Source organism: Podarcis raffonei, chromosome 5, assembly GCF_027172205.1.
Source record: "Podarcis raffonei isolate rPodRaf1 chromosome 5, rPodRaf1.pri, whole genome shotgun sequence".
Taxonomy (NCBI): Eukaryota; Metazoa; Chordata; class Lepidosauria; order Squamata; family Lacertidae; genus Podarcis; species Podarcis raffonei.
In genome coordinates, this window is record NC_070606.1 from 95,201,106 (window position 1) to 95,212,808 (window position 11,703).

At 48.7% G+C, this 11,703-nt stretch overlaps 1 protein-coding gene across 2 annotated transcripts; it reads right to left on the reverse strand.

Moving 5' to 3' along the window:
• Window positions 1-2,868: 2,868 nt before the first annotated feature.
• LOC128414845 (PHD finger protein 13-like) lies at window positions 2,869-9,216 on the reverse strand. Of its 2 annotated transcripts, XM_053390741.1 has the most exons (6): window positions 8,752-9,216; window positions 8,566-8,609; window positions 4,934-5,026; window positions 4,220-4,778; window positions 3,700-3,744; window positions 2,869-3,517 (listed from the first exon to the last, which is right to left on the reverse strand). In XM_053390741.1, the coding sequence occupies exons 1-6, from the start codon at window positions 8,774-8,776 to the stop codon at window positions 3,291-3,293; spliced, it is 993 nt and encodes a 330-aa protein (XP_053246716.1). In that variant the 5' UTR covers window positions 8,777-9,216; the 3' UTR covers window positions 2,869-3,290. The 2 variants fall into 2 exon arrangements, with proteins under 2 accessions (XP_053246716.1, XP_053246717.1); XM_053390742.1 differs by lacking the exons at window positions 8,566-8,609; window positions 8,752-9,216 and adding an exon at window positions 7,512-7,611.
• Window positions 9,217-11,703: the final 2,487 nt, after the last annotated feature.

Here is an 11,703-nt window from a genome sequence, read left to right on the forward strand (position 1 = left end):
ACCATGGTAGTGCTGGGAAGCACCAAATACATGACTTTTGCAGTTGTCAAGAGGCAGGCGTGATCTGTTATTTGTTTTGGTGGGTGGAGGCCTGTTAAAAGGAAAAAAGCACTTTCAGTGGGATTTTCAACAGGGGCGGGGGTGGCACCGTGGGTTAAACCACAGAGCCTAGGGCTTGCTGATCAGAAGGTCGGAGGTTGGAATCTCCGCAACGGGGTGAGCTCCCGTTGCTCGGTCCCTGCTCCTGCCAACCTAGCAGTTCAAAAGCATGTCAAAGTGCAAGTGGATAAATAGGTACTGCTCCAGTGGGAAGGTAAGGGGCGTTTCTGTGTGCTGCTGTGGTTCGCCAAAAGCGGCTTAGTCATGCTGGCCACATGACCTGGAAGCTGTCTGCAGATAAATGCCGGCTCCCTCGGCCAGTAAAGCAACCTGTAACTGACCTGTAACCGTTCCCCCTAGTGAAAAAGTAGAAAAAAGATTGCCCACCCCTCCTGAGACCTGTTAAGTTTCCAATGAAGGGGGTTAAAAATACTTTTGCTGTGACCACCATATCTCACAGCAGCCTCCTTGTGCTAGTGTGAACAAAGCACCCTTTGCTGTGAAAGGCGCTTGTACAGCAGTTGCAATAACTAAATATATTAGTGATGAATTTCCATCTTGCATAGCAAAGGTCCTGTACATTGATTGCATACTAAGACCAAGCAGGCTTTTCTCTCCCTCAAAGTGACATACTACAGTATAATCTATCATTGAAGAATTTTCAACATTTGTGGGAGAGAATTGTGTGCTTTTATTGGCAGCCTTGGCAGTTGAGCTGTACTTTAGCCAGATATATTTGTGGACAAAGCCTTTTACACAATGCCAAAACTCAAACCACATTGGTCTTCACCTTTAAAATACAGTGGTACCTTGGGTTACAGACACTTCAGGTTACAGACTAAGCCAGAAATAGTACCTCGGGTTAAGAACTTTGCTTCAGGATGAGAACAGAAATCGTGCAGTGGTGCGGCAGCAGTGGGAGGCCCCATTAGCTGAAGTGGTACCTCAGGTTGAGAACAGAGCTCCAGAAATTAAGTTCTTAACCCAAGGTACCACTGTAGTTTAAAATGTTACCATATCATGGTTACCACAACAAAAAGTTCTGAGAGGATTTTTCCCCATCAAGGTCAGTTTGAACATTGCCCCTCTAAACACACCTTCCTTGCTGAAGATCAAATAGGTCTTTCTGCATCTCACACTTGCCCTAGCATGCACTTGCTTTAAATCCATGCAGGTGTGTATAATCAACTTTGCCTGCAAAAGGAAAGGATGCTCAAAATCTTCTGGAGCAGATCTAGAGAGGCAAAGGGGGAATAGGAGGACCACGTGTACTTGCACAATGTTGGATGTTGCAGTAAGAAAACCTGCAGAAGTTAAATTCATAAATAAGTTGTGTTTTAAGTAAACAAAATAGATGATAAATTTCAAACAAATTTACAACTCTATCCGGTTTAATAGGACTGCATTTCTGGACAAATACATATGTAAAGTCTGTAGGTAACACGTTATGGTAGAGAAGTAAACGATCAGCCAACTTTGGTTGTTTTTAAGGCTTTACCTTTGTTTTGATCTGTATACACATGTAAGGTTGCACAAGCCAGCTGAGTTCTAGTCACCCACCCCCACCTTAGCAGAATGTAACTATGTAAAACACTCCACTTGGGTTACAATGAATTATCTGCAATATAACTGATTAAAAAGTATTTTTATTCTATACATAGCACTCCAAACACTTGGCATAGGACAAAGGACCACAATACACTACTATACATCTTTAATAGAAAGTGACTACCTATAAAAGTGTAAACACTTTGAGGGGACAGAGGGGAAGTAAGACATTCATGGAGTAGCTCCCTAAATTCCTACAACCTGGTGACTGAGAAGTCTGTCCTACATAGGAAAAGGCCCATCACAAGCCACTGAAAATACCTTGTACAGTGAGAATAGGGTTGTACGTACAAGCATTGTCAAATATAAGGTGGTGTGTGTAAGATCAAGAAGGCACGTGGGTCAAATAAAAGAGGTTCAGTGGTCTGGTATAGACAGAGTGCAGGGAGACCTGTCCTCCAAAACAAGCAATAGTTTGCTGGCATGATTGCCCCAAGAAAAAGAAGCAAAGGTTTGCATAGTAGACAGGTCACCATTTAGCATGCCCCACATTTCACCTATGGCAACAAGGTGAAATATTCTCAGCAACGAAAGAGCAACTTGAAATGAAAGCAGGACCCAATCTGCTTCTTCAGTGTGGCTCACCATCATACCTTAAGTCTTCTGCTACTGCCATATCTTTAGATTCTAGAACCTTTGCAGTAAACTCCTCACCACCTCTACTGCTATCAGCTTTGGTCTTTCCCCCCACAACTCCTGTATTCCCTTCAAATTGGACAGTAGTGCAACTGGAAATCTAGGGAAGGGTGGTAGTTTAATATGGAGCAGGTACGGCAAGAAGTTTTCTAAGTAATTGTATATAAAATATTTACATTAAGTGAAAATTGCCACCCACCTCAGGTAACTAGCCTGACTGGGAATAGCACAGTGTATTTAAGTTTCTGAAGAGGGCAGATTCCTTAGAACTATGCGCAATGACCACATTACTGAAGTTTAATGTCAATTGCCCTGCATTGTAGTTCATGCCAACAGAGAATGGGAATCTGCCATTTCAGTTGCAGAAGGTTCTCTCCCAAGCAGTGTGTGCACAGGAAGACAGCTAGCTGCCTTCTTCTAACATGTGCTTTAGCTTCATGAAGGGATTCAGAACCTTCAACTAACCAGGACATAATTGGATCTAGGGCCAAAGGATAACAAAAAAAACAGGGGGGGGGGAAACCATGAACAAACCTGGGGCCATAAACTTACAAAATTTAAGCCTGAGCAGCTACTGTACCACAAAAGAACAAACTTCAGGCCAGCTTCCCATAGATTGTTGAAAGGCATCGAGCCCTTTTTGCACAAGGTCAAAGAGGCTTCTGGCTGACTTAGTGCTTTGTGCACTGGAATCCACCAAACCAGTCACGTGTCTGCCAGGCACCTTTGCATTTGCTGCTCTAGTGTAACCCTGAGATCTCAAAAGCACAGTTCAGGCCCTATCAAGTATGCCCCACCCACCTGCAATAGGCTTGAATAAGACACACGTTTCTGGAAGCATAGGGCCCCCGCACTTATTTCCCAGGGAGGCTCCTGCATTTTGATTGTCTTGCCAATAGGGATCCAGTCCAAGTTCAAAGGGAACCCAGCCATCCCCCAAGCCAAAGTCAGTCGCAGAATCGCTTGCGGGGAATGGTGCGGGCTCTGTTTGAGCGGCGAATCTCCTGCTTTGCATCACGGCATCGTTGGCAGATGAAGATGTCAGGCACATTGGATTTACGTATCTTGGCACAGGAGAGATGGATCCAAGTGGCACATTCATTGCACTCTATCATAGGTCTCCCAGCAAAAGGCTTTAAGCAGAAGCAAGTGATGAGATCCCAGGCATCATCCTCTGCATGTGAGAAAGCACAAAGTGTTAAAAGGCAGGCCCCATAAAGTTTTTATACATGCATGGCACCCACATTACTAGACTTTTCAGATTAGAGACATATTCCGAAAAACTACTGGAGCCCTCTCTTCCCACCACCAACCCTACTGGAAGCGAGCAGTAGTAACATACGGTGATCTACTCACCATCGGTTTTGGTGTCTGAGGCAGCAGCAAACTCCTCACACAAAGCTGCAAGAGGGAAAAATGAGAGGTCAGATGACTAGGAGTGCCCACATTTATGCTGGCATGCTAGACCCTGCCTCTACTACTCAACTGTAACAGAAGGTCCTGAAACAATTCCTTGCAGCTCATCAGTTCTTTAAGGTGTCTTTGAACTCACATTCCCTCAACAGCCCAACCCCTCACAAGACCACTAAACGGGGAAGGGGGGATGACACTCATCACTTGGATCACAAAGCTGACAATAGGAAGGAGTAAGAGCTAGAGTGCAGAGCACAAGCCAAATCACTAGCATCTCCAGCTACAGTGACAAGGTTCTCTGGTAGCAGGTGATGGGAAAACCTCAGCCTGAGACCTTTTAAGAGCTGCTGCATCAGAGAAAACAACACTGGGCTTGATAGTGCATTTATCCCATTCTGAGGGAAGCTGCTTCATATGTTCAATTGACTTCATTTTGAAAGCTTCACTATTTTTGCACACTTACTACTGATTTGGGAGCCGTCTCTACTGAGTTCTTCCTCACTGTTCTGCTCTACTGTGTTCCAACAGGCAGGGCTGATTCTTTCCTCTTTGCACGAGTTCTGTTCCTCAGGCTTCTCAGCTGCTTGCATTCCATGGATCCAGTCCTTCTGCTTTATGTATTGCTCCAGCAGAGATGTGGACTGGAGCTCTTCCTTTGGGAGACAGGATTCAATCTCCCTTGATTCTAGGTGTGTCCCTTTACCTGGCTCAATCCTTTCCTGCTTAATGTCCTTTGTGTTCATTGGCATCACCCTCTTATCCACCTCTCGGTCCAAGATGAGCTTCTTTGCTGACTGCTTCCTCTTCTTGGTTTGCTGAGGTCGGCCTTTACAGAAGCCACTGGAAATGTCAGAGTTCAGTAGGAGGTTTCCAGTCCCTCTGCATGTAGTGTTCCTGATTCCTCCATCATCTGATAGCACATGGGAGTCACAGCACTGAGATGAGGCCCAGCTGTCACTGTCTTGAGTGCTGCCTGTGCTGTTCTGGGGGCTCATGTTGCCTCTGTGGAGCCAAGGCTCATTCTAGAAGGGGAAAAGAAAACCCACATGAGATTTCAGGGCCTTCAGATTGGAAGGTGGGGGGTTGGGGGGGGAGGAGTCACCAACACCCAAAACAGAAAAGTGAGAATCAAAGTAGACAGCCAGCTCCAACATTGTTAAAGTGTAAGTTCTCTTACCTCCTTTGGGTATGGGATGTAGCCTGCATAAGCTAGCACAAAAGTGCAAAACTGATTGAAGTCTTCTACAGTTCTTTGTCTTTTCTGTGGTGGCTACAAAAATATAAAGTTGAATGGATGAGACTCTTAACTCAATCCTTACATACATTCAGTAAAATAAAGCAGTCGTGCATAATTACCGTATTTTTTGCTCTATAACTCACTTTTTCCCTCCTAAAAAGTAAGGGGAAATGTGTGTGCATCTTATATAGCGAATGCAGGCTGCACAGCTATCCCAGAAGCCAGAACAGCAAGAGGGATTGCTGCTTTCACTGCGCAGCGATCCCTCTTGCTGTTCTGGCTTCTGAGATTCAGAATATTTTTTTTCTTGTTTTCCTCCTCCAAAAACTAGGTGCATCTTGTGGTCTGATGCATCTTATAGAGTGAAAAATACGGTAGTTGCAGGCAGTCTGGAGTGCAAAGATTCTTTTTACCATCTTAGTAGCACCTTATATAATGTATTAAATTTGGGGGTGGGTACAGAAAGAAGAAACAATATGATGAATCTGCAGCAGCACAACCGGACGCCTTCATTTGCCCTTGCTGCAATAAAACATGTCTCTACAGCCACAGCAGGCAATGCAACCTTCCAATCATTTGACTAACTTCACCCCAAATGGTGCACTCCTCCGTTGTCTCCTGAGACAGGTGGATGCCAACAATACTTGACAACCAACCCTGAACAACATTCAAACCCACTGACCCATACAGTGTCTATGCCTTCCAAATGAAGATGTACAATCTTATCAGTATGACCTTGGTCAGCATCGTACCACACTCAAACCTCATAGCTCTTTGTAGACTTGGAAGCAGCAGTATATCAGCCAGACCGCCAACCTGACTCTGAATAGTTCAGTATTGTATTCAATGACTGGCAGTGGCTCTCAGGGTTTCAGGCAAAAGTATCTCCAGCCCTTCTGGGTAATGCGAAGGATTAAACCTGAGACCTTCTGCATGCACACTGCCACAAAGTCCCCCAAAGACTATAGCCTACCTCCCCACAACATATGGGGAAAGGCTACTAAAACAAGGATATCCAACTCCTTATTCAAAATAGGAAGGAATATACACAGAGTTGTCAAAAACATCAGCCATAAGCCATTCTGGGTGGCTCCCAATCGAATATGAAAAACACAATACAGCATTAAACATTAAAAGCTTCCCTACACAGGGCTGCCTTTAGATGTCTTTTAAAAGTAGGATAGTTGCTTTTTTCCTTGACATCTGATGGGATGCCACAGAAATAAAAGCCATTTTTTTCATTCAGCCCTCTTTATTTAAAACCCAAGAGAAGCACAGCAGGTTCCACCTGTAGGATTTCAGAACAGCAGCAGACAGATCTCAAGAGAAAGCAACTAAGGACCTCTCCTGCTACTTGGTAATAATAGTGTGGAAATGTGAATATATTTCCCTGTGGGTCTCCTATCAGAGCAAGCAAAACAAGATGAAGTCTCCCCCTGCAGACAAAGGGAAGCAACAGATTATCAAATTCCAGCCACAACAAGGGAGCTGGGAATAAGCTTTTGATGTCCTCCCCCACTTCCAAGCATGCCATGGCAGACACTCAAAAGCAGAGGCCTGCTCCTTAAAAGACACCCTCTGCTGCTGCCTCTCCACAGCCCAAGGTTATGAACAGCAGCACTGAGCTGGCAAACAGTATTTCCCACAGACACCTGTGGGGATGGGGGTAGAAGCCCTACAACAGTCAGGCAAAAAATTATGATTGGCAGATTTCCAAAACAGGATTCAATGCCAAGGATGGAGAGCACCCCTTCTCAAATGGTTCTTCATCTTGAATAATAGACAAGGCACAATTCCTTTTCCTCCTCCCTCCATGCCCACAAGCAACAACAAATCACCATGAATAGCATAGTCAGAAGAAGAAGAAACAACAACAATTCAGGCTAAACAACAACAACAACTCAGGCAAAGCCTAAACTCAGAGCTGAAAGATTTACGGTACTCAGTGCCAAAACACTAAGAAGAGGCTGGGAACCACCTAGCAACTTTTCCTTTTGAGAGCAAGGAGACCCTTGCCCTTTTCAAGAAGGGTCAGGAGAAGCACCAGGAGCACCAGGGTAGCCAAGACCAGGTCTGCACCCTTGAGCTGCACATCAGCCTGCAATTTACTTCCTCTGCCCTGCACCTCAATCTCGCAGGTTCACACACACACACACACACACACACACACACACAAAGTAAAACTAATAGCCAACGCAAGATGCTTAAGGAAATCAACAAGCTGCGCCACAGCATGCCCTCTAAAAAGCATTAGGGAAAGTCGATATGGTATGTATATCCTTTTTTACCTTTGCCTTATGGTATGTAGTTGGGTCCCCCCTCTATTTTTGGGAGGGGGGCAATAGAGAATAAGTGATTTGTAACACATGGGATTAGGGGTGAAGGAGAAACCAAGCCGGCTCATCTCGGCGCCCCCCCCCCCGCTTATGCGTGACTGACATTTACTAGCATTTCCCCTCCAAGATGCCCCCTTCTCGCCTCCTTGGGGGCAACACAAACACAACCCCCCACAACACACCTGATCGCTCCCAAGATGGCGCCTGCGCAGCTGCGACCGTCCCGGGAGAAGACGGGGAGGGGGTCAGAAAAGAGAAAGAGGAGAAGAGGAGCAGCGCCTCAGTCTGCGCGCCCCCCAAAAAAACTCCCCACAGCTGACTAGACACACACGGATACCCACACCCCGGAAACAAGCCAAAGCAGACGCTCCTCGGCGCCCCACGCGCCTCTAGCGGGGAAAGGGCCCCAGAAAACGCGGGACGGCGCTGCCCGCCCCCGACCTCCGGAAGGCGGAGCCGCCCTCGCGCCAAAGGAACCAAGCGAAGGAAGCCGCCTCTCTGCCCCGAAAGAAGCGCTGCTCTCCTCAGGGAACCGGGCGGTCGCCTCCCCCGCCCCGGATCCCGGCAGCCGCCGCCGCCGCCACACACGGCTAGGGCGAAGCGGCAGAGCGCCGTCGCCCTCGCCTCAGTAAGGAAGCAAGCAAATAAATAAATAAATAAAACAACGCCCCCAACTCCTCCTCTGAACCCCTCGATTCTCTCTTCTCCTCCCCTCAACACAACACACACACAATTTATTTCTTCGCCTCGCCCGGAGAAGAGGCCGCCGAGCCGGCAGCTGACGGAACCGCCGCGATCTCCCTCAGGAGAAGGAAACGAAACCGCCAGGTTACCGGGGAAAAAAGACACTCCCCCCCCCCAATATTTATGTATATATAAACACACCGTAGGGACGAACTCCAAGGGGACGAAGTCCATCGCCTCCTCGCCCCCCAATAAAATAATCGAGGTGGCCAGTCCCGTCCCCCAAGTTGATGCGCGTCGCCATTCAAACTGTGCATCTTGCGCTCCATGATGCGTAGAAGGGCTTCCCTGCCCCCCTCCCATTATTTTATTCGAGCAGGTTCCCCCAACGCCCCGAAGCCGCAACCAAACCGCCCCCCCTTCTTTGCCCTCGGGCTGCAAGATGCCGGCCGCTCTCTCTCTCTCCCCCCCTCCCCCCCCCCACACCGGGGCAGCGGGAAGGAGAGGGAAGGGAAGGGAAGGGAGGCTCGGCGCTGAGAGCTCGGAACTCACCTCGTCCCCTCCGGGGGATCCGGGGCTGGGCACGGGGCTCGCACCTGGGGAAGGAGGAGAAAACACGCGGCGTTACTTAGCTGCCCCCCAAGCGGGAGGCGGGGGGAAGGAGCTGGAGGCCCCACGACCCACACGCGCCCAGGGGAGCCGCCCGCCCGCCCCCCGCTCGGCCTCCCCGCCGCCCACCTGCGTAGTCCTCGAGGCCGCTCATCGCCTCCTGCTCTGGCGCGAGAAGCGGGGCAAGAGCAGGGGCGGCTAGGCCAGCTGACGTCCTCCGCTTGGGGCTGACCACCCCGCGCCCGAGGAAGGCGGGCTGCGGGCACCGCGGGGTCCCCGGCCGAGGGCCAGGAAGGGCTGTTCCAGCGGGAGCGGCGGCGGCGGCTCCGTCTGTGCGCGGGCGGCGAGAAGGGAGCAGAGCCGCGGGGCTGGTGCTGCTGCTGCTGGAGGCGGCGATGGTGGTCCCCCTTTGCCGCCACCCGGCTCTCCTCTCCTCTTCTCAGGGGTGACCGGCGCCGGCTGCGGGGCGGGCGCTCCGCCTCCTGCGCCGCCTCCCTCGCCTTTAGCCCCGCCTGCTCCTCCTGGGGAAGGAAGAAGCAGCTTCCGCCGAGGGAACGCTCTCGCGGCGCGTGCCCGACGGCGCGCAGCCCCCTCCCGCGGTGGCGATTACATGATGGTGGGGGGAGCGCGCGCGGATTGGGCTCTGCGCCCTCCCTGCGAGGGAGACTCCTGCCCCCGGGCTTTCCGGGAAGAGGGCGCCCTCCCGGGCGGAGTGGCGCTTCTCCCTCCGGCGCGGCGCCTCTTGCCGCAGGAGCGCTCCCCCCCCCCGTGGGGGTTTCTCCGGAGCCGGTATGCATCCTTTGGGCGCGGATGTCTGCAAACGTGACTTGAAGGTCGGCGACACCCACCCCGCCGCGTGTGCGAATCCTTTGCAGCGCCCGGAGACGGGCAGTCGGGTCGTGCATCCACAGTGATCAGAGGAGGAACGATCGCTGGGAGGAGCGCAGAGTGAAGGAACGCCATGGTGCATCTGTAGCAGAGAAATTGGATGTCTTCATCTGCCCCAGCTGCAATCAAACTTCTCTCTCCCGTATCGATCTCTACCCAAGGCACACTCCTCCACTGTCTACCGAAACAGATGGATGCCAACCAGCCAAGAGACTTCCCTTTTCCAAGAGCGGGTGGTGGAAAGTCTTGGGTTCGGGGAGGGATGCCGAGTTCACTTTTTGCTTTTCTTCGTCTCCTCCTCCATTGAAGCAGCAGACAAATGGTGCATCAGAAACGCTTCCTGCAGAGGAGGCCGTCTCCTCAGACTAGGCTTGCAGCACGGGCCCTGCCATTCCTGTCTTCCTTATCTCTCCCCTCTCTTCCTCCCCCTCCTAGTTGTCGGAGGTGGTTGGTCCCCTCCCCACTCTCCTCAGCCTGCAAACTCCAGAAAAAACAAATCTTTCTGGAAATATGGCCCCAGCCCATGGCCATCTTTTTACGTTGGAGGCACTAAATTTAGTTTGTATAGGTGCCCCCTTCTTCAGGCAAATTTTACGTTGCCTTTTAAAAAAGTGTAGTCCACAAATATTTAAATGTTGCCTATTCACAATTGTTTAGAATTTATGTAAGGGGCAAAATGTATCCGTTCACTTATGCAGATATCCCCAGTTTAGAATATTTTAGCAAAGACTAGTGCAGGTGTGTACTTCTGGTGGAGAATGTTTTTATACTGCATTTTTCTATTGCTGGGGAACCTGTGGCCCTTCGGATGCTGTTAAGTTTTCCACTATCTCCGACCATTTATCATGCTGACTGGGGCTGTTGGGAGTTTAGCAACATCTGGAGAACCAGTAATTTTCCATCACTGATCTATACTTTGCCTTTTGATTATACGACTGTCAAGGTGTCTTACAACATATTGCAATAAAAAATAAGAGCGGGCATCTGGTTGTTCCTCCATCTTGCATAGCTATTCCCCCTTTGTATGGTCTCTTTTCCAGGGTTGCTTACAAAAATTGTGATACGCAAGATGCACATGTGCACAAACATGTTATTTCTAGGAGACTGAATTCCCCCATCCACTATCCCTCATGTGCAAAGCAGTGCAGCCTTTGCAAAGCTGGTGCCCTCTAGATGTTTTGAACTACAACTCACAAAAGTGGATGAGAGTTGTACTGTAGATCAAAACATCTGGAGGGCACCAGGTTGGTGAAGATTGTAGTGCTGAGGCAGCCACACAAGTAGGTCTTCTAGGTGAGGCAACCTGCATGTCCCTTGAGTGCCCACAAAGGGACCAGCTTCTCATTCCACGCAAGCAACACATGGGAAGGGTAGCATTTAAAAAAATGGCCATTTTTAGGTACTGAGGCTAGATCTTTCCACATTTTAAGATTTGCCTGTCCATTCATATACACATTCAAACAATTGCATTCAGAATTGCTCCCTGAACTCACTTAAATGACGCAATACATTCAGCACCCACCTACGTTTAAGCCTTGACATAGACATCCAACTGAAGGTGGCTTTTAGGTTTTGTTTTGTTGCTTTAACTTCCCTAATTCAAGAAACAGAATAGTACCATATTTACACAAATCTAATGCACCATCAAATCTAATGCACACTCTGATTTTGAAAATGTAATTTGGCCCAAAAAAGGTGCATATTACATTTGAGGAAATACTGTATGTTTATTCTTTTAAATTAAAGTTGGTTCCTAAGAAGAAAAAAATCACTACAAGAGATTCTGCACTGCATGGAATTAGCTCATCCCTGCACTTGACGAAGAGGATAGCTCCCCAAGCTTTTCAGAAGGACAGTGTTTGGGCTGGCAGGCAAGGAAGAAGTCAGCAATTCCAACTGCATGTTCCTCCCTAGCAGCTGTAACTGCTGTTGAGGCTCCTGAGTTTTGTCTGAAATGGGAAGGAGAAACACCAACTGTGGCTTACTGTCACTTTTGGTCCGCCCCCCATTGGTTAAATTGGTATTGAGTTAAATTGGAAAACTTTAATGTTTGCCTACAGTGTAGTTTTGTTTGTATGACTTATGACATAATTGTTCATTTGTTGCTTATGTGACTTTGTAATGTTTGTATATTGCCTTTTCCTACTTATCTTTATTACTTTGTTCCCTGTTCTGGAATTGCAAATATTCAAT